The sequence below is a fragment of the Nothobranchius furzeri genome, chromosome 14 (genome assembly GCF_043380555.1).
Source record: "Nothobranchius furzeri strain GRZ-AD chromosome 14, NfurGRZ-RIMD1, whole genome shotgun sequence".
Taxonomy (NCBI): domain Eukaryota; kingdom Metazoa; phylum Chordata; class Actinopteri; order Cyprinodontiformes; family Nothobranchiidae; genus Nothobranchius; species Nothobranchius furzeri.
In genome coordinates, this window is record NC_091754.1 from 23950660 (window position 1) to 23976773 (window position 26114).

General features: G+C 40.6%; 2 protein-coding genes across 4 annotated transcripts in view; both read left to right on the forward strand.

Annotated features, from left to right (window-relative positions):
* Nucleotides 1-7416, forward strand: part of dop1b (DOP1 leucine zipper like protein B) — a 31414-nt gene extending 23998 nt beyond the window's left edge. Inside the window, exons 30-38 of the mRNA XM_070544458.1 lie at nucleotides 1545-1654; nucleotides 1740-1889; nucleotides 1991-2052; nucleotides 2216-2344; nucleotides 2433-2569; nucleotides 2656-2711; nucleotides 2804-2947; nucleotides 3033-3165; nucleotides 6697-7416. Coding sequence (XP_070400559.1) covers nucleotides 1545-1654; nucleotides 1740-1889; nucleotides 1991-2052; nucleotides 2216-2344; nucleotides 2433-2569; nucleotides 2656-2711; nucleotides 2804-2947; nucleotides 3033-3165; nucleotides 6697-6954 — 1179 coding nt within the window. The 3' untranslated portion in view covers nucleotides 6955-7416. The remainder of the gene's footprint in view (nucleotides 1-1544; nucleotides 1655-1739; nucleotides 1890-1990; nucleotides 2053-2215; nucleotides 2345-2432; nucleotides 2570-2655; nucleotides 2712-2803; nucleotides 2948-3032; nucleotides 3166-6696) is intronic.
* Nucleotides 7417-8554: 1138 nt separating this feature from the next.
* morc3a (MORC family CW-type zinc finger 3a) overlaps nucleotides 8555-26114 on the forward strand; it is a 30028-nt gene continuing 12468 nt past the window's right edge. For 2 of the 3 annotated variants that reach the window (XM_015966323.3, XM_015966324.3), the window contains exons 1-10: nucleotides 8555-8710; nucleotides 10151-10223; nucleotides 10461-10593; nucleotides 11779-12005; nucleotides 12176-12332; nucleotides 18038-18185; nucleotides 18368-18496; nucleotides 18583-18702; nucleotides 18800-18897; nucleotides 23011-23118. In XM_015966323.3, the coding sequence (XP_015821809.1) occupies nucleotides 8672-8710; nucleotides 10151-10223; nucleotides 10461-10593; nucleotides 11779-12005; nucleotides 12176-12332; nucleotides 18038-18185; nucleotides 18368-18496; nucleotides 18583-18702; nucleotides 18800-18897; nucleotides 23011-23118 (1232 nt within the window). In that variant the 5' untranslated portion in view covers nucleotides 8555-8671. Of the gene's footprint in view, nucleotides 8711-10150; nucleotides 10255-10460; nucleotides 10594-11778; nucleotides 12006-12175; nucleotides 12333-18037; nucleotides 18186-18367; nucleotides 18497-18582; nucleotides 18703-18799; nucleotides 18898-23010; nucleotides 23119-26114 lie in introns of those variants that run through there. The other variant, XM_070544459.1, reaches the window with a different exon arrangement.

Consider the following 26114-nt stretch of genomic DNA (forward strand, 5'->3'; position numbering starts at 1 on the left):
TGCAATGACAAAGGTTCCGCCGTGCTCGAAATGCAAGGAATTAATAATAATTAACGCGTTAAAGTCCCAGCCCTAAAAAAACTCAAAATGATAGGGGGGCTTGTGATTATTTTAGGGGGGCTTCAGCCCCCCTAAAACGGACCTAACGACGTCAGCGGCGTTAACTTTCTGTAATGGGAAATAGTAGAGTAATGTGGGCTAAATAAATTGCTTTAAAAGCTATTTATTTCTATTCTCATTACTTGTGACCGATAGCTGTAATACTCTATTAATTATATAATATCACTTTGCTTGGTCTTAGGATGATTAATTAAAAGGTTCTAGAATTCTTTTAATTATTAAGGGATGTTTGCACTTCATTTATGATTCAAGAACCAGTCAGTGTTTGCAAACAAATAAGAATTTATTTTACAATTAAGACTTGACAAATGGTTTAAACTATTATCCTGTGAGTGGATGGAACTAAAAGATGGGCGTCTGAAAACTATGTGTGAATATAATGTATTCAGAATCTCTGTTTCTCAGAGCTGAGTTCTGGATGGAAAGAATTTGGTTTGCAAATAAGATGTTATTATCAGAACCACATTCAGACGCCATCTGTGTGTCTGCATTACCCGGATTCGGAGACCCCCTTGAGGATCCGAAAGGGAGAGAGGGGTCGGATGACCGCTGGCACCGGAGGACTGTAGAGTACCGAGGTACCACCTTTCAGTCCAGAGATGTCTCCCGGGTCACAACAGATGGATGGAAACCATGCGACTTAGAATAACTCTGAAGGAGTTGTGCAAAATCAGCTTTGTTCTGCAGGAAAACTATCTTGTTGTTCAGCTTTGCAGGTGCAAAAAAAGGTTTAAGGTTTTGACAGCGCATCAAAATCTTTCTGAGCTATAGATCTGCTAAGAGATGGCCAGTCTCTAGCTTTCTCTCCCGACTGCTAAGAAAGCAGAGCGGCTGGTTTATATACCCGCCGTTATCTATGACCAAACTTACCAAGAATCTCAGAAACACACGCACTGAGACGCAGAGTCTCTGAGTCTAGGGACAAGGTTAGTTATGTGTCACGCATTCTTAATCTAAACCTTACTCTCTGTCTGGTGTAATGATGACCTCATCCTGTAAACATGCTAAACCATCATTGAATACAGATTCCTGAACATTTCATTGCTTAATTATATATGGCAATATGTAATGATTTTTAATCATAAAATCTTCTTTCTTCAATGATTATTTTGAATTATAAAATGATTACTTTAATTATGAAATCTTCTTTTCTCTGGGAATAAAGATTTATCTAAAACAGTTATCTTGTGAAGGGCCTTGGGGAAAGGAATGCCACTGCTCAGCTTTATCATCTGATGAAGCTGCGCTCAGCTGATGAAGTCATCTGATTAAAATGCTGAGTTGTGCAGACTCACAGACTCCTGACAAGGGAAGATACAGCAGAACATGTAGCAGCCAAGGTTATTTGCTCTGGCTGCATATGGCCTGTGGGATCTTTAAAATCAGTCCATTTCGTGACGTTACATTTCCTTCTCCCTGCGTAGATCTTGGCACCTCTTCTGGACATGGTATACCGCAGCGATGAGAAAGAAAAAGCTGTTCCTCTCATCTCCCGTCTCCTGTACTATGTTTTCCCCTACCTGAAGAATCACAGGTCACTGATTGGTGCATCATCTTTGTTGTATCCCACTGTTTCCTTCTGGGTAACCCGATTCCTATGGGTTTTATTTTATCTGCAGTGCCTACAATATGCCCAGCTTTGAAGCAAGTGCTCAGCTGGTGAGCAGTCTCAGTGGGTATGCTTATACAAAAAGGGCCTGGAAGAAGGAGGTTTTTGAGCTCTTTATGGACCCTTTGTTCTTCACTATGGATGCCTCTTGTGCACACAGGTCAGTGTATTAATAATGACCTCCCTAATGTATACTGGAACCAGAGCAGATAATATGTCAGATTTTTATTGTCTGTTTGATGTTTGCATTTTTTTCTTCAGTTGGAAATCAATTATTGATCACCTGCTGACTCATGAGAAGACCGTGTTTAAAGATCTCTTGGGTGAGTACAAATTCTAGGATGTTGGAGTTTCGCTGAGATATAGGGTATGTTTGTTTTGTAACGAACCAAAACTTTGTAAATAAGCAAAAAGTCCAACTGGGCCTTTGTGAAGAAGTGTTGTAAACTCAACTCTAAATATTTGCTCATATTTATTCTCCAACAGGTATGCAGAGCAGCGCCCTGAAGTTGTTCTCCAGTGCCGACCAGAAGCCCATGCTGCTGAAGCGCCAGGCGTTTGCCATGTTCAGCGGTGAACTGGACCAGTATCATCTTTATCTTCCTCTTATTCAAGGTGGGACACCGTTACTGGATGTTTTAGTAGATTTTCTTTTCTATTCTACATGTTAACGCTGGATCGTTTTGTTTTCCGCATCTTTCAGAGCGTCTGACGGAGACTTTGCGTATGAACCCAAGCCCTGCTGTTTCAGCCCAGATGTTCCTGATGTTTCGTGTTCTCTTGTTGAGGATCTCATCCCATCACCTGATATCCCTTTGGCCTATAATGGTCACTGAACTTGTGAGTTTCATTTAGAGAGTCATCAGTGGATGTTTTTGCTTTTTTATTGTAATGAAAACTATATTTTGATTGTCTTGATTTTTCAGATTCGCACTTTTGCACGTTTGGAGAAAGCTCTGCAGGAAGAAAAGGATGTCTCGAAGTGAGTCGTGTCTCCATTGATTTAAAAATCTGTTTATCGATTCCTCAGTTAAGCTCTCACTTTAAAATCTTTGTTTCTTTTATACAATAAAGACTGGCAAAAGTTGTCCGCGTTGCCCTTGACCGAAATGGACCAATAAACTTCTCTCGGGCAGAGTTGGACATGTACCTGTCAGCCTGCAAGTTTCTGGACACCTCTTTGGCTTTTCCTCCAGAGAAGATGCCACTCTTTCAAATGTAATGAAATGAAGAATATGTTTAAATTTCTTATTAATCTATGATTTTATGGGCATCAAGAACAACCTTTATGTTTACCCTACAGGTATCGCTGGGCGTTTGTCCCTGAGGTGGATGTGAACCGATACAGCGGTCCAGAGAATACACTGATTGAAGGTGAACAGGAATGCACGCCGCATGTTGTCAGAGTGCTAGAAGGGATACAGCAGCGCTATGGGGTAAGAAACCAGAGAAAACGGGTAAATGCAAACTAAATCAATTTTTGTTTGGTCAGTTTGTACATGCGTGTTTGTTTTAGAATGTCTAAACAGGCTAAATGTTTTAATTCTCGATTGTTTAAAAAAAAATTTATTCAAGTCATAAAAAGAGAATTCTTACTCTCTGAAAATACTGTGAAGAATTCATGTTTTCAGAAGTTTGAAAATGCCACATAATCATATTGAGCACAGTGGCTGCAGCAGGTGAGAATCTCCCACATAAGGAACATTGTCTCTGTGTTCTGAAGCAAAGTAATCCTCACTTTAGTCCAAACGCCATTAAGATTCAGACGCTCAGCTCATGATTACATCCGTTTGAGTGCTGTATGCTTCTGAGTCGTATCATCAACAAACTTAAAGAGCAAGTGTTTGTGCTGTCCTGTCATTGGTGTGTTGGTTCCTTCGTCTCCTTGTATAGGTAATTTTATCAGTCCAGGATTACCTTAGGGAAAGTTTAATGCACAGGGGGTTATAGTTATAGTAATCAATCATTCAACACCAATACCAATTATAAACAATCAATTTAGACTTTGCAAAGTGGATAGAAAAATCAATACACACCAAGCATGAATTCAGATCGCTCTCTCGTCCGACTTACACCCTCCGACAGAATTTATTGAAGCACAGAGTTGAAAAAACATACACACACATATCACAGTATTATGTAGATCCTAATGCGGGAAGCTGCTCGACTCCAGGTGCACATTGAATCAACAAAGCAGTTTCTAGACTTTTTCTCATGGGAGTGTTACTGATAAATCAGACCATTGTTTTAGCGGTCAAGACATTAATATCAGTTGAATAATAATATCAGTTTTTACTTAACAGCATCAGCTGCTGCATTTCCAGACAAAAGCATTTATTTATTACAAAATATGAGAGAGAGAGAGAGAGAGAGAGAGAGAGAGAGAGAGAGAGAGAGAGAGAGAGAGAGAGAGAGAGAGAGAGAGAGAGAGAGAGAGAGAGAGAGAGAGAGAGAGAGAGAGAGAGAGAGAGAGAGAGAGAGAGAGAGAGAGAGAGAGAGAGAGAGAGAGAGAGAGAGAGAGAGAGAGAGAGAGAGAGAGAGAGAGAGAGAGAGAGAGAGAGAGAGAGAGAGAGAGAGAGAGAGAGAGAGAGAGAGAGAGAGAGAGAGAGAGAGAGAGAGAGAGAGAGAGAGAGAGAGAGAGAGAGAGAGAGAGAGAGAGAGAGAGAGAGAGAGAGAGAGAGAGAGAGAGAGAGAGAGAGAGAGAGAGAGAGAGAGAGAGAGAGAGAGAGAGAGAGAGAGAGAGAGAGAGAGAGAGAGAGAGAGAGAGAGAGAACAAAAGGTCATAAGACAATAGACCTGTCACATTTGACGTAAGGTGGTTTGGAGGAAAGGTCATAAAGGTCAAAGAACAATAGACCTGTCACATTTGACGTAAGGTGGTTTGGAGGAAAGGTCATAAAGGTCAAAGAACAATAGACCTGTCACATTTGACGTAAGGTGGTTTGGAGGAAAGGTCATAAAGGTCAAAGAACAATAGACCTGTCACATTTGACGTAAGGTGGTTTGGAGGAAAGGTCATAAAGGTCAAAGAACAATAGACCTGTCACATTTGACGTAAGGTGGTTTGGAGGAAAGGTCATAAAGGTCAAAGAACAATAGACCTGTCAAAAAGCTTGACGAAAGGTGGTTCTTTATATCTCTCTAGTAAAACATAAAAATTCTATTAACATTTTCACATGTAGTAATTATGCAGTGTGAGTATATCAGCAGTCTTTATTACATTGGGTAAATGAGTATCAATCATGGCTATTGGCTAAGCAGTGATTTGTGATGTCAGCTGTGGCTGCGCTGCTCTGCAGCTGAGTCTCAGCCATGCTGCTGGCAGTCACTAAGACAATGCCGCCCTTTTGCTCTGCCAGGCAACACCTTCTTTTGGTGCATTTTTCAAACAGGAAGTGTGGTTGGGTTAAGATTCTGGTAGGTGGGGGGGTTATGTCCTACGTTTGATATTACAGTCACATATTAGCTCAGGTTTTATTTCCATTACACTGAAGAGTTGTGATGTTCTCGTCATTAATCTCTGAAAGGAGAAGGTGATTTATTGAACTATGCCAGAAACACAAAAGCAGCATTTGCTCAGCAATAGCTCATCATAAATACTATGAAATCTTTCTTCTCCCGGCACTCGCAGAGTACAGACGCTTCTGCTTTTGCTCCCTTATCTTTTTTCCCAAGGCTCTTTCTCGTGTCTGCCTACAGAGCGCTTCTCTGCATTTCTTCTGGAAATCCCTATTTTTCAGAAATGGATTTAATTAATTGGTCATTCAACGCGATTGATACGATTTTTTTCTACGATGAGAACGGAGCTCCCACTTGCTCCGCAAGAGACACACGCAGCGGGATATGCGCTCAATTCCTGGAAGGTGTGGAGGATTGTATGTCTCTCTCAGCTGTCCATTGAGGACGTCGAAGATATGTGGATATTTGGCCTGATGATCACTGGATTTCTTCTGATTGGAGTGGGAGGATATCAGGTTTTCTGGAAATTTGGGAAGACCGGAGCGATTGGAGGGCGACCCGCACCCACGGGAAGCACCGCCCGGGCGGAGACCTCACAGACTGGGACGTTACTCGAGGTCAATCGTAAGCTGGACAATGTCCTAGCTACGTTACCGGTGTTAATGCGCAAAATGGATGTCATCTCGGAGAGGGTCACCGGACGGTGTGGAGATGTTTAACACCTAAATTGGCTTCACTGAAGGACTGGAATGACCAGTTACAGACTGAAGGCAGAGGGGGAAATTATCTCTGCCTGACCCAAACAAAGTCTTGTTATACTAATCTGACACCAAGACAGCCTTGTGAATGCCAACAACAAACCCCCACGAAGGAAGGAATGCAGACAGATGCTGTGAAAAACCTGACACCCCCCCCCCCCACCCCCCCGCCTTCAGATTGTGGACTTCTGCCTAGCGAGGTCATCAACTTTCAGGGTCAATGTGCTCTGTGTTCCTCCCAAGATCTCCCTCCCACCTGTGGTCTACAGTGGTTGAGCGCCGTACATGACATACATGGCTGCTCTCGCTGGGGGAAACAGGATCCCAGCCCCCCCTGCCTTCCTATTGTGATGTTGTGTTGTGTTATCTGTTGCTTATCTGTTGAGGTGTTTTTTTTTCGCAGAGCAAAGCTGCCCTCCTGGTGGGAGAGCAGCTGTGAAGTGCCTTTTTTTTTCCCTCCTCCCGAATCCATTCCTCATGTTATCCTTTTCTCTCTCTATTAAGGTAGCGCGACTCGGTTGCGAATGACCACGGTCACCAATTCTTGTCATGTGTCTTGCCCAGTATGTCTGATCTCTGAATTGTGTGTACTGAAACTCTAATTTCCCTTCCCTGGGACAAATAATGCTTTACATTTCGTTTCATTTCAAATACTCATTATTAATGAGTCTGTAATGGCCATAACTTCAGCCCCTTGTGCTTGTATCCGCAGGTAAAATCATGTGCTGTTCTTTTCTCCTGTTGTTTCAGGCTCTGAATGGACTGAGTGAGGAATCCTCCACTGATGACTTGGACTTCCCCCTTCTCACCCAGTGCTTCCTGTCTTCAATCACCCAGCTGCTGCCTTTCCTTCGTACCCTTTGTTGCTCTTTTCAGGCCCCTCCCCCCTGCAGCCAACCTGAGGTCAACTACCTCATTGCTGACTACCCAGCAGCCAGTTCGCACACCGTCCTTAGAAGGCTGGAGATCATCATTGAAAAAGATTTTCTGGACTCTATGGAGAGTTAAATTTTAAAAAGTACCAGTGATTATAGTGAACTAACTTAAAAGGAAATGTTTTGGAAAGCTGCTTTTTAATGTTTGATATTCCTGAACTCTGTTTATGAGTCTGTAATGGTAAACCAAGCTATTTATGAACGTTATATGAAAAATATGTTGCATGGAACGTTACTGGGAATGCATCTTTCTCACCAAAGAATGGTGTTATTGCTACTTCAAATGACTCTTTAACACAAAAGCAGTCATGTACCAGCTTCATGTTGTTTAGCATCTTAAAAAGAAAAATGTACCAACCATAGTTTTATTTTCCTTTACAGTAAACTGTGAAGACCCTCATTGGGCATCATTAGTGCTTCTTGCCATAACTGTTTAGCTACAAGCTGTATAATAAAGTTGCAAATGCTTGTCTGACTCTTAGGATTGTTTAAAAAAAGCTAAATAAATGTTTTCTGTTAGGATTTTTAGTGGTAAGCCTCTGTCATGGATTTTATCAATATGTTTATCAATAACCTATTTCCTGTAGTCTAAGAGAAAAGGAGACAATGAGACAACAAGTCAACCAGTTATAACTGTGGCATATGCACGAGGCAAAATGCCTTTGAACATCTGGTCACAGAGTTTATTTATACCAAAAGATAAGAAAAGAGAGAGAGAGAGAGAGAGAGAGCGAGAGAGAGCGAGAGAGCGCGAGAGAGAGAGAGAGAGAAGTCAATGTGTGTGTGTGTGTCTGGCTTATGTGGGTTTGTCTGAATAAGTGAGCATGCAAAGAGGCATAGGGCAATACATATTACATTCAGTTGATTGAATCAATGATCAAGAATTAATAAACATAAAATTTCCATAACAGCTACTGCATGTGCTTTATTCTGGGATCATTTTGGGAAATGTTGAGTGCATCAATGCTTCCTGGTGCCGTGCCTGCCAGTTTTGGGTATTTTAAGGGAACTAAGCTTTTTGTCATTGTTTCTAGGTAGTTTCTCCACACCTTGTATGAATGTTTGTGTAACATTTTGAATGCTTAAAGGACCATGTCAAGTTTTGATTAAAAAAGGAATTATTCAATTAAATATTGAACTTACATCTTGTCTTTCTGCTTGACTCCAAATATTTTGCTACAGTTCTGTTTATCTATGAAACTTTTGGGGAAAGTTGTGTGAAAGAGTACTTCTATTTCGGAATAAGTTGTTTTAATGATTTATTAATCAAACCACCCTATTACAATATATACTTAAAAACAGATGCAGTTGCATTATAGCATACTCTGCAACCAGTTTCATATTCCTATGAAAATAATCAAAATTAATATTTTGTTCTGAAGATGGATGGTTAAACAAAAGTTGAACAATTGTTGGATGAATACTAGTATGTCAATACCACTCTGGGTTTAGGGTGATAAAAAGCTTGAATCTATTAAACCTTTTTGTTTTGATACCACAACAACCTCATCAAATATTTTATTACAGATTTAATCAGCGTCACAACTTTATCTTAATGCAGACTTTTATTATGAAAAAATGAGACCGGAAGTGGTGATAAAGCTTTAAGAACTTGTTTTTGTTATACTTCCGCATTATTGATGAAAACACTTGTACTTTCGTGAAAAAATAAAAAGTATTAAACAATATTTGTGGTTTTAATTTTTTTTAAGCGTCGTAGTTCCGGTTTTACCCTCTGTGCCCGGAAGTTCCGACGTCGTGTAGGGTGTCAAATTGTAATTGGTTGGACAATGGCGGCTCTGCCAGACCGTGGTGTGCCATTGAGTACGGTAAGATAACTTTGTTGTCTTTTAGACCATTTAACAGAGTATTTCAGGGGATTTGGATACTTTAGTATGGTTTGAGTATGTTTATGCGTACAATGAGGTTAAATTAACTAACATATCCAGCATGCTATACCCAGTACTGCAGTTTGTATGCTAGCCATGTGTAGGCTTGAGCTGTTTTCATTACCCGATCAGTGTTTTTGCCGCTTGTTAGTTAAAGTTCGGCGTTAGTAAACAAGACATACTAACATGAGAAAGTTTACCAGTATTAACTGCAGCACCGTTCATAATAGACGCTCTGAATCCGTGTACCGTTCGTTCTTTCAGGTGTAAAAGAAAAAAAAGAAAGTTATTTTTTTAAATTTGCTTTTTCAACGAATGCAAAAAAAGCAGAAACTTTCGTTTTTCCCGTTTTCGATTTATGTTTCGGATCAACAAAACGAAATGGAAAAACGGGCCACAGGGCTAAATTCGATTCTAATATTTTATTTTCCCGGGCTCATGAGGGCATGGATTGCTCTGACCGTGTTATGTTGCCAGTGCTGTTTTGTTTTCCTGGTATAATGTTTACTTTCACTTAAAATAAATGTAAGCACAGGGATACAAACATCCCATAATTTACTCAGTCTCTGTGTTCTAAGAGAAAAGGTAATAATTAGAGGAATTAATTTCAGCTCCTCTCTTTGATTTGGATATTTTATTTATGTAGCCGGGATATGTGGCTGAATTACTGTACAAAATCATATAAATGAGCTGTCTCTATTCCCAGTTTCTTCTATAACCTGTTGATCTTTATTATGTATGTTTGTTTGTTTGTTGTTTTGTTTTTTGTTGTTGATCCTATCAAAGTAATTCCAGCCTAGAGCCAAATATGCTTTTGCACTATTCTGCTACAGAATAGGCTTCTGCTCAGCTGCTAACTTCTGATTTGCCAAAACAAACAACTGGTGTAGTCATGGTGGTTTCGGGATACTAGGGTCAACCAGACCAGTTAAATTATTGGTGTATTTTTGGTTGTATCATTTTAGAGAACTGTTTTTTTCTCCAACTGTAATTTAGTATCCAACACGAAACATGATTTAGAAAATGTCCCAGCTCTGATCCAAGTTACTGAAGACCTAAATTAAATCTTGTACACTAAGACTGCCCTACTACCCTTATTTACCATACGTGTTTTAATAGAAATAATATGCTAAATCAAAGATACATTTTGATGAAAAAGAAAACTGCTGGAAGCGGAGGATCTGTGATCTAAAATATTTTGTTTATATTTAGGTTGATTCAAATTAATAATGCAGAGCTAAACTATGAAGTGTTAGGAGTGGGCATTGGGGAAAAAATAATAACATTTAACGTGTCTAGTTTATAGAAACATGTAAAAATGTAACCTAAGAAAGGCCAATATCAGCATCTGGTTTGTTTCACTTTTGTTTTCGTTTCTAGCTCTCACCTAAGTTCCTTCACACGAACTCCACCAGCCACACCTGGCCCTTCAGCGCCATAGCTGAGCTCATAGGTGAGCTGTCAGAGATTCAGTGTCATTTAATGTGAGAAAAGAAGTTTTACTTGAGTATTTTTGTATTATTGGGGATTTGTGTTGAACAGCATGATTGTTTATTTGATGAGATCATGGTTTTAAGTCGTAGCATAATGTGTGTTTTGGAAGGTTTACCATCATAGTTGATCTTCAAAAACCTTCTTTACACAGAGTAACATTTAGCTTATGTTAATATGCTTCTTGTTTCTTTAACAGATAATGCCTACGATCCAGATGTCAGTGCCAAACAGTTTTGGATCGACAAGACTATAGTAAATGAAAAACTGTGTCTCACCTTCGTGGATAATGGAAATGGACTCAATCATGAAACTCTGCACAAGATGCTCAGGTACATAGTCCACTAAACAGTATTTAATCTTCAGAAATGGTTCTATTTTTTTAGGTACTTTGAAAGGTTTTCCTTTAGACTGTACCTAGATGTACAAAAATGAGTATTAACTCGCATCTCCAACTCTATGAATAAGTTTGCAGATGACACCACAGTGATTGATTAACCAATTTCCCTCTGGGATTAATAAAGTATTTTTGAATTAAATTGAATTGGTTTCTTCTCTGAAGAGGGTTGAGTTTGCATGTGGAGACCAGATCGACAGACTGATTCTGTGATGCTCTACTAAAATGGTACACAGAGTGCACGGCAGCCATCTGGAGAGCCCTACAGATAGTCATCAGCTGCCCCCTACCTTCTCTAGAGGGCAATGCTGATTCATACTATCACTCTAGAGCTTTTCACATTCACTCCCTCTTTGACCTTTTGCCATCGGCCACAAATGTGAATCGTTTTTTTTCTTCTCCACCATGTTCGTTTATGCTAAACGTTTTATGCTGGGAAGGGCATCGGCCGTCTCGCTGTATCAGGTGTAGAGTAAAGAACATCTTTTTTTATCACATTAACCTCATTCAAATAAATACATAAATAAAATCACCTAAACTGGAACAAATGTTAACTGCAGAATTACAAACTGATCAGAGGAGGCCTCAGAGTCAGACTTCTGATGAGAAAGTGTCAGGCATCAGGAGAAAAGCCCTGCATTGGCTATCAGGAAAATGTCAAAGTGCAAGTGTGAACTCCTTATTTGCCAGGGATTCTTGTTGCGTGCATTTCCACAGCGATGTAGGTAAATTAGATTTAGGTAAATTTAGGAAATTAGACTGATGATGTCATCTAAGCAGCTGTGTTTTTGCATGTCACATGTCCACTCTGTGGCTCAACTAACACCCTGGTCCAGGTAATGATGGGGTTATAGATAGTGCAGCACTCAGTATGTCATCAGCAGCACCAGCAAAACTACATTTCTACCCACAGACTGTATTCTCCCAGGTAAATGCTGCTGTGGGGATAAATAATGGCTTGAGAAAACTTTTTGCCCTGATGGCATAATTCCATAAAAGCTACCAGCTTTAAGCGTTCCTGTAACTCTGCGCTGTGTGTAGTCTGTCACTAAAAGGATAAAGAAAAAAGATTTATAGTAGAATAAAAATGTTAGCAAATAATTTGTGTTTCTCTTTTCAGCTTTGGGTACAGTGACAAGGTAGCAGTAAATGGGCTGGAGCCCATTGGGATTTATGGGAACGGCTTTAAGTCTGGAGCCATGCGTCTTGGCAAAGACGCCATAGTTTTTTCCAGGTCGAGTAGTACATCGTGTGTTGGGATGCTTTCTCAGTCCTACCTGGAGACGATTAAAGCCAATCAAATCATCGTTCCTATCGTCTGCTTTGAAAAGAAGAACTCAGATCAATATATCCTTTATATGATATATGATAAACACACTAAGAAGTGTGTACATGATTTTTTTCAATTTTACTTCATGTATAAAACAAACTAGAGGAATGTTTTATGACCTGATTGAGAAGCTGCAGAGTTATTTCATTGCATATTTTTCATCGATTTTCCTTTACAACTGCTTCACTCTCTGTAAGAAAAGAACATGAAGCCAGTCTGCGGGATATTCTGCGCTACTCTCTGTTCAACACGAAGGAGGAACTACTTGCTGAGATTGATGCCATCCACATGCCTGGGTCCCAGCAGGAAACGGGCACACGGATCATCATCTGGAATCTTCGCAGGTCAGTTTCTAAACCACAGATTTACTCTTGGATTATTTCTGATCCTTTTCTGACCTTGTAAATATTTGGTTTTGTTATGAGTTTGCCTGACCAGATCAGTAGATTGTTGTTACGTCCCCTCTGGCGTCTAGGAGCGGTGAGGGGAGAACACAGAGTAAAATAAAATAAAGAAAAATAAAAAGGGAATGAATCCTAGGGATGGTGTCAGTTGGGATGTTAAGTGAGTGAATGGAAGGAGGGGAGAGAATGATGGGTTTAAAAAGGTTTTATTAACAAAGGTTGGGTATAAGGTATTCAGTAGTTAAACTAAAACTCCCTCTTCTAAAAATAAGGAGCAGCCAAACAACTACTAACTTAAAGCGCTCTCTCTGGTTTTAAACCAGAGAGGAAACCAAATGGGTAACAACCTCCTAATTTAACCACACAACCAAAAATTGGGATTTCTAAGAATAAACCAAAACCATCTCCATATAAACAACACAAAAGACCCACAACTATCTAACTAGAAATCTCCTTTAACTAAAAATCCTCAAAGGCAAACGACTAAAGCCAAACTCAACTGAGGATTTGGAGATTCACAAGAGAAACTCAAAACAGGTGGCACAAGGGCACAAAGTATCTTTAGCAACTGGGGCACTAAGCAAAAACAAAAAACCCCAGGGATGGAGAGCACAGTTTGGGCAAAGTACAAAACAGAGAAGCCAAGAGACAGTTTTAACACTAAGGCTGTGTCTCAATTCAGGGTCTGCATCCTTCGAAGGACCCAGCCTACTCGGCCGACGTGGGCTGGGTCCTCCGTCGGCCGGGTAGACCGGATGTTAACGGCTGTGAATTTGGACAGGCCTAGCCTTCATGAATTCCCCGCCTCTCCCTCGGCGAACTTCCGTCGCCTAGCAACCGTGGAACCACTGAGCAGAAGGGGGAAGGAACTTTAAACGATGGAGCTCGAAGTTTTATTTAGATCTTTAATCATTTCCTTGACTGTTGGAGAGCTAATTCGGAGAAAATACTTTCGACAAGCTGAGCCTGAGCAAAGATGTGATAATAGTTTTTAATACATTCTAAGGGTCTTCATTTGACCAAAACCGATTTATCACCTTTTAAGACTTTAAGACCCAGCGGGATACCCTCTAGTAAACAATTTTCATTTGTAAACCAAAATAAAATTCAAGAGTTTAATGCAGAACTGATTTTATTTAGATATTTCTTTTATATGTACATGTTTAACCTTTCTTAACCATTTTTTCTAGCAAAGTAAAAAGCTGTCAAAGTTCTCCCTTCTCTCCTGTGCCCTCTGCTGCTCTGCCTCCCTCTGCAGCCTCATGTCCTCCCTGATCAGCTCCAGGAGCTGGTCATCGCTGTCACCTTCCCCTGGATGAAGAAAGATAGAGAAAAGAGGACAACGGGTTATTCCTTTCATGTTTTCGCAGAAAAAAATAAACTCAAACGAGTTTTTAAAATATGAGATGTTATTGTACCTCCATGCCACAGCCGCCAAATACTTTGCTCCGGTGATCATGTGGTCCATCTTCGCCCTAAGCTTAATAAATTCCCTGGTTTTCTCTTTTGTCCCTAAAATACAAACTTCTATTAAAATCAGGGGGAAAACTTAGCGGGAGAAGTACGACACCGAGCGGCCGGCCCGCAAGGCATCTTGGGAAATGCTACCTATTGAAGGATACACCGGACCCATCCTTCATTCAGGCAAAAAGAAGGCCGGATTCGTCGACCGCATTTGAAGGAGTCTTCGAATTGGGATGGGCCTAGTCGCGGCGCTGTGACGTAACCGGCCGACGTAGGATGCAGACCCTGAATTGAGTCACAGCCTAAGTCTCCTCTGTCACTGTGTCTCATTGACTGAAGACCAAGGGAGGCTTAAAAAGACTTTAGGGTCCTCTGATAGATAATTAGTGACAGCTGCTCCTCGTCACTCTGCTGGTCTCTGGTGGTGAATGGTAGCACTGCGGGTCTTGAGGCCTGCAGCAGGGTGTCACCAGGTGTACAGCAGGGCAGAAACCTCTGGGTTCGTCACAATTGTTTATTATATGAAAATGTATAATTCAAGTTATTCAGCTTGATTGCAACAAATAAGTCATATTTGCTACATGCTAGATTCAGCGTTTTGTTTATTTCACATCACTGGTTTCTGCTTGGTGGTCACTGTTTTGCCAGGACTGTCATGTCTGACATACATCATGTTTGAAATAATGATGATGTCAGGTTTAAGCACCTAAGACACCATATAACAACACAATACAAGGAAAGAGACACAAAAGTCGGAATTCTGTTTAAGCTCGAGGAGAATGGAATAAGGCCAGTCCGGTACCGGCTCGGCCGTGAACGAGCCGAGGCGACGTCGTGCTCTGCTTAAGAAGAGGCGTTATTTTCCCGCTTCAGAAGAAGCGTCCAACGTGTTTTTACGCTTTCTCCGAGACATGTCACGTTGCTAAGTTGTTAGCGCCACGTGTATATCAATAGTGCAGCGTAGCCTGCTGGAGGTTTTAAGGGTTCAGATGAAAACACCCGACCTCTCAGGCTGCTCACGCATCGATCTTAAGTTGTCGCTGTTGCGCTCACGCCGTAATACAGCATTAGATGTGGTTAAAGTCAGACATGAAAAAATAAATAAATTTTACATGAATAAGTGATGATTAGCCTGGTGGGGGGAGGAAAACCTGGCCTAATAAGCACTGGAGGAAACCCTGTCAAGATCGTCAACACTCATTTATCTTAATGCTATTGAAACATGTAAACCAAAAAGCATTATATCCACTGCTACCTTCCTAATTTTAAACTCAGTAACTTATGCTGTAACTGCACATTGCTCTGCCTGCTCCTTTCTTCTTGCTGCCCGCCGGCTGTGATCACAAGCGACAACATAGTAGTTCCCGCTGCTTCTTCGGGAAACGGCGCAAAAAATAAATAAATAAAGCTTGGGATCTTGTAGGCGTGGCGGTAAGATTTCAGCCGTGGGCCTTTGTAAGGGAAACCCTGTCTAATCACACGATGAGTAGCAAACATTTTGCACGAGTCAGCAGTTGACAGAACAGCAGATCTCCTCAGGTCATCCTTGGGTCACATTAGGTCAGATTTTAACACTTAAAGTCTCATGAGGGGACTTAACAATACAGCAACTGTTTAAGCATTAAAATGGTAAAATCATTAAGCATAAAGCATGATAAATGAAAACAATCTTTAATTATAATAAAAGCATAAAGCATGATAAATGAAAACATGAATAATAATTCTATCAGATGAAGAAAGAAGGGGGGAGTACAAACTAGGGATGGACAATATAGCAGCATCAATATCGGTATCGGTCGATGTTAATAATTTTTTAACATATCGGTATTGGTTTGATAAATAAACCGTGCCGATATTAACAACCGATATTTTTTCCATCTTGTCTCCATTTGTTTGCCCGTTTCAGAGGGTGAGGGGGGTGATGTGTAATTGTTTAGTCGTGAACAGTGAATGAAATCATCTCAGAACTGTAAATGTGTGTGTTGTGTGTACATAATAACGTAAATTCATTCTATACAAAATCTGCTGATTTTAGAAGCATTAATGTCAGTATATCAATATCGGCAAATATCTGTTATCAGCCATAACAGTGGTCTTGATATTGGTATAGGCCCAAAGATTTCATATCAGTGCCTCACTAGTACAAACATTATGGAATATTTAAAAGAAAATGTACTCAACAGTGTAACTATGGACAAACTTGTTTAGGTCTTCACAACGAACTATGAGTGATGAATTTTGATTGCCATTTATGAAAATGTGTCTCCATTTTGACAGAACATTTGCTGATTATCTGAATGTGGATGTGTGTTTTTTGCTCTAGTAACCACTGCTGTAGACACGTACATTCAAATGTGCAGTTAATCAACACATTACTCGATAGAATACTTGATTACTGAAATAAAAAGCTCAGATTCACCTGAGTCAGTGCAAGGGAAGTGAGGACACTTTTAGCTGTAAGACAGTAAAGGACATTTAAAATTAATTTGTTCATTTGTTTGGAACAGTGCACATAATGAACGTCATGTTCATTTACAGCCTCCCCTCTTAAGTAGGTCACACAAAAAACATTATAGGACAGAGAACAGGGCAGTGATTGCCCATCACACCACATACATAGATATTGAGACATACACATTATGTTTTATGCACTAGTAAACAATCATGGGTTAGTTGTGATTTTGAGCGCTCTCTCATGAGGGGTGGGAGACTGTTCCAGGTCTTAAAGGTCATTTTGTCCAAGGACTGTTTTGCTGTATGGGACCTCACAGTCCCCTGTAGAAGACGCCCCTTGTTGGGTTATTTTTTAATAAAACCAGGTCATCTTAAAGAGATGTCAAACGCACAGAGGATTAGAGCATAATGTTATTCCGTTTTCTTTGCCAAGGGAGAAAGGTGAAGCAATGACCATACAGACCCGTAAGCTTGGTTCACACCGTCTCAGAGAACGTCCGTTCTCTCAGGGCTTTTATTACAAACAACGCACACACATCGCATCACATTCCTAAACTGCTCCGCAGACATTCAGGTGGAAAGCTGTTTAATGTAGGGAGTAAAAACAATGTCACAACTCCCTCATACAAAACCAGGTACATTCAGTCAACATTCTATTTCCCATGGGAATTTGTTTATGTTTATTCATTTTTATTCATTTAGCAGATGCTTTTTTAATCCAAAGCAACTTACAATTTATAACCTATAGGGCATATTGTGATCTGTGGGGAAAACCGGAGTACCCGGAGGAAACCCAAGCATGCATGGGGAGAACACGCAACTCCACGCAGAAAGGCCGAGCCGAGTTTCAAACCTGCAACCTTCGTGCTGCGAGGCAACAGTGCTAACCACTGCTCCACCATGCAGCCCCTGTAATACAATAACTGATAACACAGACCAGCGCGGTCTGAGGAAGGTTGTTGTCCTCCCTGTTGAGACGGGAAAGCTGGCAAAGGATAACACTTGCATTTTACAGGGTATCTGCAGGTCCTTAAAAAGTCTTAAATTTGCTTTTCCAAATTTAAGGCCTTAAAAATCCTTAAAAATGACAAATAATCCTTAAATACAGTTTCCAAAGGTCTTAAATTACCAAAGACCCAAATAAACTAAATTGTTTTATTTCTAAAAAATTTTCGTGAATTTCTAGTTAGTGTTCAGCATTTTTTGTGTACGATGTTGGCGTAAGCGGAACCGTACACGTTCGGTTGATTGTGAAAGGGGGCTATTTTTAGATGAGCATGCTAGTGGGAGCTTGCGCCATGGGGAAGTGCAACATTAATGGTAACTGGATGGCTAATCCCACGTTTGTGACGTGGTTAGCACCGGTTCCAGGCAATAGCTGGAAATTATAGCTTAAATTTAATAAAAAAATATCTTAAATTTGGTCAAAGTGGCTTTAAAAAAGGTCTTAAAAAGTCTTAAATTTGGCTCCCTTAAACCTGCAGATACCCTGATTTTAATGAAGCAACAGGTGTTTTACTTATAAGGCAGCTATGATTTTAAGCAGTGATGCCAGCAAAACCAATTTTTCTCCAACACCCCTTGTCCTAAGACGGTTGTGATCTTTTTTTGAATATAGTAGTCAGACATGGGTGGTGGAGCAAGATCATGAACACCCTGTGTGTATATCTTACTAAATAATCTTGTTTTTGGAAGTGAGTTGTATAATTTTTCCTTTTTCTTTTTAGAACATCTACAGGAGAACCAGAGTTTGACTTTGACAAGGACCGCTATGACATTCAAATTCCCTCCGAAATCTACGAGACAATGCAAGATCCTTCTCAACATCCAAACAGGCTTAATTCCTACATCCCAAAGAGTGTTTATTCACTGCGGGTAAGGAACGGGAAGCTGTGGTGTTATTTCTCAACACACACTCAAATGTATTTTTGTTATTGTCAACCCAATAATGTGTTTTACCTCCTGTTTATCCACAAAGTTCTCAAATGTACCTGTAAGCACCTTGGATAAATTTGTTTTAAATCAATACTTAAGGGTTTGTTTTGTTTTTTGTTTAGGCATATTGTAGTATTCTGTACTTGAAGCCACGAATGCAGGTGATGGTGCGAGGTCACAAGGTGAAATCTGAGCTCGTCGCTAAAAGCCTGGCCTACGTCAGAAAGGACCACTACAAGCCCAGTTTTGTGGTATTCTATCAAGTTTCAAAAAGCTTTGCAGCTATTACACTCTGTTTTCATTTCAACTTCTTTTTTCTTCTTCTTTCTCATTTTAGAAGAAACGCATTCCCATTACTTTTGGGTATAACACCAAAAGTAAAGACCAGTACGGTATCATGATGTATCACAAAAATAGACTCATCAAAGCTTATGAACGTGTGGGCTGCCAGCTCAAGGTGAGTTTCCTCTGAAAACTGAACATATATATATTTTTTAATTTACATGTATCTTAGGAACTGGTGTTATTTATTTATTTATTTTTGCGATCTGCAGGCCAATAACATTGGTGTTGGAGTCATTGGAGTCATTGAATGCAACTTTCTGGATCCCACTCACAACAAACAAAGCTTCATCGAGAGTGACAAGTACAGGTAACATGATCAATAAAGTATTAAGAGTGATATGTAAGAATTTTCCCAACGTATATTCATCTGTCCAACAAATGATGATGAGCGAAATAGTCTTGCAGGTTATGTTTAGACGGTTTCTGGGCCTGACAGACACGCAGCGATCCACCAATCACAATCTTATACCGTGTGACAATTGGTTCAAGCTGCACATGTAAATATATTTGAAGGTTTTGCCTCAGCAGAGGGGTAAATGCTTCATCTATTGGATCATTTTAACATGCCGCTCTAAATTGTAAAGCCTATTTGGGGATCCTAACAGTAGCTGTGGTGAGAAAGAGACGTTCTTGTTCAAGATGGCTCTATTATGTCAATATTATGAGGCTTTGAACTTTAAGTTAGACATTCTTTTGAATTTCCAAGTGATTTGGCAAAATTGTTTACAGTCATGTTTGTATCATTGGCTTATATTATTGAAATCACAAGAATCCCAGTTTTCAAATGATGTATAATATGTATGTGTTATGGGCTCGACACACGGGAGGCGACATCGCCTCTCCTCCATTCATTTTCAATGAGACATACACGACAAAACGATAATCGCGGAAACTCGAAAATCGTGCGTGTGAAATTTTGCGCTCGTGCACGTGTTGTGCACAGGCGACCCAGTGACGCGATCCCAGAAAGTTGAAATATTTTCAACTTTTCATCGCTGTCGCTCAGACGAGGACCAATCAACTGAGGTTTCATTCACTGACCAATGAGCGGACAGGATGCTCCGTACACCTCTGAGCAAACATGGAGGAGAAGTTGATTATTATTATGCTTTATATCAGAGATCACTAATAGGCGGACCTGGGTCCGGATCCGGACCGAAATGCTGTCTGGTGTGGACCCGAGCCTAATGCCAAAATAAAGTTCGCCTAATTTTATAACCGCTTCTGGCCGGTGCAGCTATTGCATTCTTTACGGTAGTATTCTAGCATCCACGAACACCCACAGGCCAATTGTGCGCGAGTTTAGTCAGACCACGTGACACCAACAAGCCAATAACATGTTTTATTCCTGCCAGAAAATACAGGCGATACGTAGCGAAAATAAACGGTTCAGACGCCGGAGAGAAGGAGAGCAGCGAAGAGCAGAAATTCGAACAGAGAAAACGAGAGATTCAGGCGGAGAGCGGTGGAAAGAAGGAGACATTCAGGCTAAGAGCAGCGACAAGGAGAGATTCAGGTGTAAAGGAGGAGGAATTCAGTTAGAGAAAAGGAAAGCGGCGACAGGCGACAAGGAGAGATTCAGGCGGGTGAGACGGAGAGAAGTAGAGAAAGCAGAAATGGCAGCCTCTAAAAAACGGAAAGTGGACAGCGAAAATAGAGCATTTAATCCAGAATGGACAGAGTCATTTCTCTTTGTTCTTCCCACTGGTGGCACAAAACCTGTTTGTCTCATATGTTCAGAAACAGTGGCACTTATTAAAAGTGGCAATGTGAAACGCCATTATGAGACAAAACACAAATGTTTTGAAGAAACATATCCCCTCAGATCAGAAGTAAGATCAGAGAAAATACGTAGTCTCAAAGCCCAATATGAACAGTCCACCAGGATCCTGAGCCACACGTTCACTGCTCAGCAACGAGCCCATGAGAGTTCCCTCAGAGTTTCTTGGATTTTGGGTCAGCACAAAAAACCATTTACTGATGGAGAGGTTGTCAAAGAGTGTATGACAGCAGTTGCTGAAACACTGTTTGAAGGAAAAAAAAACAAGAAGTTTGTGAAAAAATCAAGCAAATCCCCATATCAGCATCATCTGCTACAAAGAAAAGTGAAATACTGACTCAGGATGTTGTAGCCCAGCTAGATGAAGCCATACAGAAGGCACCATGTGTAGGTTTGGCTGTGGATGAGTCCACTGACGTGTGTGATAATGCTCAGCTGTTGGTTTATGTGAGGTTTTATTACGCAGAGCAGAAAGCATTCTATGAAGACCTGCTGGGTATTACTCCTCTTCAGACCAGCACAACAGGAGAGGACATCTACCTGGCCATTATGGAGATGTTGGCAAAGAGAGGAATTGAGCCTTCAAAAGTGATTTCAATAACTACAGATGGAGCCCCTGCTATGATAGGGAGAGAAAAGGGAGCTGTAACAAGAATGAAGAAAGACAACCCTGACCTCTTAACCTACCATTGCATTATTCATCAATCTGTCCTCTGTGCCTCCCTGTCAGATGAGCATGCTGAGGTGATGACTTCAGTGATGAAAATGATCAACTTTCTTAGAGCGTCCTCTTCCTACCAGCATCGCATGCTTAGAGAATTCCTCAAAGAAGTTGATGCCAATGCTGATGATCTTCTGCTGCACAACAATGTGAGATGGCTCAGCAAAGGCAGAGTTTTAGCACGCTTTTGGGCCATTAGGAGGGAAGTAGCATCTTTTTTGGCAGAGCTAAAACATCATAAGGCAACACAGTTTTCTACATTTCTATAAAATGAGAAGCAGATGGACAATGTTGCCTTTTTGGTTGATATAACTTCACATCTAAACGAACTGAACTTGAGGCTACAGGGCAAGGACAATTCCATTTGTGAACTAATGATAGCTGTCCGTGCCTTTCAGAGAAAACTTGAAATGTTCAAGGAGGACTTGCAGGAAGACTGTGTCCACTTCCCAGCAGTGCAGGAACAGGTTCAGGGACAGCGAGATGTCTCGTCGTTTGTTGTCTTCATTGATAAGCTTATTGCTAACTTCAGCAATCGTTTTGATAGCTTCAGCATTGGCCAGCAGCTCACCATGTTCATTCAGAATCCATTCCTCATCACAGATGTCAGGAGCTTCTCAAAGGAAGCCACACAGCATTTTAAATGGGTCAATGCCAGGGATCTTCAGATGGAGTTAGTTGACCTCCAAGCAAACTTGGACTGACCCTTCCTCATTCTGGCTCCAAATGGTTCCTGAGACAGCTTTCTCACATCTAAAGAAAGTAGCCTTGTACATCCTGACCATGTTTGGTTCCACCCACAACTGTGAGGCAGCGTTCTCCACAATGAACATTATAAAAAACAAATATCGTTCCAGGCTCACCAATGAGCATCTCCACACATGCATGAGGATGGCTCTGTCTCCATTCAAGCCCAGATTCAAAATGTTGGCAGGACAAGCAAGAGCTCACTTCTCTCACTAAGTAAAAATGTGGAAAACATTAACCTAAATATATGTTCAGTTATTACATGTGTGCAAAGTCACATTTTTTAAAATCATTTTAAGACTTTTTAGTTCGCACGTGAAGAGGAAAAATGTAAAAAAATTAAGCTTTTTCTACATTTATTCTGAAGTTAGTAGTTTGTGAAGATTCAGTTGCCATGTGTTATTTTCTTGTTGACACTTTTTTCTACTTTTATTTAGTAAATGAGAGAACATTCCAAATAAATCATTTACATGTTCAACACTTTAAGTGACAATAAATGTCATAAGTATTTGAATTACACTGAAGTATTTCTGATTTGATATGCAAATTAATAATGCAGATGTTGATAAAACTGCTAGGATACTTAAATACATGTCACACTATTGTAGGTCGGACATAATGATCTTTCGGACCTTGGGCTAAAAAAATTCTTTCTGACTGGACCTTTTTAAATAGTATTTGTATACCCCTGCTTTATATAGTAAAATCAGAAGTAAGATTTCACATAACTCTAGCAGCACCTTGTGAAACATCATATCTATCGCTTTATTAACTCTGAACCGCTCAAATAACCTTAATTCCCTCCAACCTGACACAGCCAAACAAAACAACGGAAGTTTCGATTTCGCCATGGAACAGAACGCTTAGACGGCTTTGCCGCTTCCGCGGATCGCCTCCCGTGTGTCGGGTAATAAAAGCGACAGCGACTGATTTCGCTGATCGCTGTCGTTTGTCGCCTCCCGTGTGTCAAGCCCATTAGTGTTGAAGCTGATTTGACCTGGAAGTATGTAATGTCCCATCTGCAAGACTTTTGCAAAAAATCACTCTTAAAAAATTGTTGGCATATATCATTGATGGTCGATAAATTCACCCACTCACCTAACCATTTTAAGGATAAAATTGTATAGTTTAACACGTTCAAGGGTGTGTGACATGTTTATTTCATGGGACAGAAAAACCATGATGAATTTGGGAATTAAACTGGAGGAATACTGGCAAGAAATCCGCTACCGAAGGAAAAAGGATAATCCAAACGACACCGTACCAGTGGAAGATACCATGTGAGTACTGTTTTGTGAATTATGGGGTTGATCACATTCAAACTGCTCTCATACACCTGCTCCATGAAGAAAAAATCTTGGTTGACACAAAAGCTCTGAACATCATGTGGTCGTTGAAGAGCGGTGCATTTCACCTGATCTTCCTTTGATGACCTCTCTGGAACCCTCCATGTAAATTAGGGATGCACAATATACTAGGGGTTGTATGAACTAGTCGACTAGTCAACTAGTCGACTTCACCGCTCTGTAGTGACTTTTTATGCCTGTCATAGACTAGTCTCTGTCATGTGATAATGACCGACAAGATGCAGTCCTCGGAAAAGACAGCAGGTGACGAACCCCTGCACGTCGGGAGGCGGAGGCGACGCGCTGTGCCAGAGCGTCGGTACTGACACCCGCTGTAAAACGAACATTTAACCAAATTGTGACCTTTTCCCTTTTGCAATTTAACTGCCCCCTCACCCCCATCCTAACCTTAACCAGCTTGCGCATGCAAAGCTCTGATCGTTGACGCACTCCAGACATCTGCGTCCTGAGCACGGCCACAGTAACATTATCAAATCAGGTGTCACCACCTCAAAAACAGATTTAACACGCGATCGTTCATGTCGGCTCATTTCCTTTTATGTTTTCTGTCTTTTATTTGTGCCTGATGCTTTTCACTGCTGTGTAGCGGGGCGCATCACCTGTTTTGTCCTCCTGTGATGCACCTCACTGATGCAGCCGGCGAGCAGCTCGCACTCCGCTGTTCTGCGTTCTGTAGATCTTTTAGAACTGCAGTTCAAAGGTAACTTATAAGTAGGGATGCACCGATACCAATACCAGTATCGGTAAAAGTTAACCGATACCAGGAACCGATACCAATGCAGTTGCTTGAAAATGGCTTCACTGTAACTTGTCATTTCTGTTCACCTAATATTTTAGTTTTGTGATGATTTCCATTCATATATTTTACTTTTTATCTACCTCACAGTCTTTTCCTGTTGAAAGAAGAGAAGAAAATAAAATCTGTATTCCAAATCATTGCATTTTGCATTTTTTTTGTGGTGGAAGTATCGGTATTGGTAATCGGCGAGTACTCAGATCCAAGTATTGGTATCGCATCGGTTTGGAAAAAAGAGGTATTGGTGCATCCCTACTCATAAGGTGAATATATATGAAGGCAGGTAGCAGTTTTTCTTTAGGATTGAGAGGAGATGCAGGAAGATAATAAACAGACAGGACAGAAAAAATAGTCAAATAAAAACAAGTTAGTTTTTGTACCTGGTAGTTGCAACAAACAGACACCATTGAAGGTAATCAGAAGTGAGGAACAGAAAATGAAATAATTATTTTAAAGTTTAGAGCAGCAGGAACTCTGAGAGGCTGCAGGCGTATCAGTGAGTTTGCGGCTGCTGCGCAGGGGGAGGGGGAGAGGGCTGAAGCAGAAACTACCGTTGTTAAGAGATATTTAACTTTGAAAATGTGGGCGCAATTTTAATTGTCAAACTCTAGCGAACCAAACGACCCCCCCTCCCCCCCGGCGCCGCTTCAGGTGTATGACGTCATCAACGACTAGTCAAAGTCGACTTGATTTTCATTAATTGACTGTCGACTTTTTAAAAAATTAAGTCATGCAACCCCTACAATATATTGACATCAGTGTCAGCCAATGTTGGTCATTTTTTAACATACTGCTGTCTGTCCAATAAGGAACACTGGGCCGATATTAACCAAAGTTAATTTCCATCTTGTTATTTGCACGAGTGTTTTATAAGGAGTTATTTGTTTAAAGGTGTAATGGTGTTAGTGATGCAGCTCTGGATTGTGCAGGTGCTTAACAGAAGCAGAGATTCAGTGTAGGTGGTGTGGTTTCTTTTTACATGATGTCAAAAGTGTATTGAAATATGTTTTATTTCAGTAATATTTGATGTCTACCGTAACATCAGTATTGATATCAGATATTAGCCAAAAATTTTGTATCAGTGCATCCCTAGTTTAAATGGACAGCGTTCCGACACACACACCTACCGCAAATCCCCCAAACAAGTTTATGCTGAACTAGTTTCAACAGTACAAAGCTCCTTTCCCTCTGAGCTCCTTTCCCTATGAAGATTAGATGGTATGGCAGCACTTCTTTCATGTAAATAACAACATTGCTTATCATAGTTAAGCAGCTGACACCCAAATCTACCTAGCTCCATCACCTAGTTACTGTGGTCCTCTAGACTCACTCTGTCAGTGTTTGGAGCAAGTTCTTGACTGGATACAATCAAACGTCTTCCAGTTAAACAAAGACAAGATTGAAGTTGTCTTTGGAAATAAGAAGGATAGGATGGAGGTCATTGCTCAGCTTGGCACCAGAGGAATAAAGACAAAAACTCGGGTTATAAATCTTGGTGTCACAATTGATTCAGACCTGAGCTTCACTGGTCACATTAAGGCTATAACTAGATCAGCGTTTTATCATCTTCATCAAATAGCAAGACTCAGAGGTCTCATGTCCAGACAGGGCCTAGAGAAACTCATTTATGTGTTCATCTCCAGCAGGCTGGACTATTGCAATGGTCTTTTGACAAGTCTTCTCTAAAAAGCTGTGAAGCAACTGCAGCTTATTCAGAATGTTGCTGCTAGAGTCTTAACTAGGACCAAGAGAACCGAGCACATCACTCCTGGTCTTAAATTAATTACAGAATCAATATTTAACTTGTTTCTACTAGAACTGAATGTCATGGAGCCAGAGTACATGTTGGATCTCCTTCCTGTGTGTACACCCAGTAGGGCTCTGAGATCCTTAGGAAGCGGTCAGCTGGCAGAACCCCAGGTCAGAACCAAACAGGGGGGTGCTGATTTTAGCTGCTACCTCATGACTACAAATATGCCCCAACTCTAGTAACTTTTTATTCAAAATTGAAAACCTTCATGTATTCATCATTATTTGAATGACCGTTTCTTATACTGCACCTTCTGCCCTAGAACTGCTCACCCTTTAACTTAGTCTTTTTCTTTTTAACGTT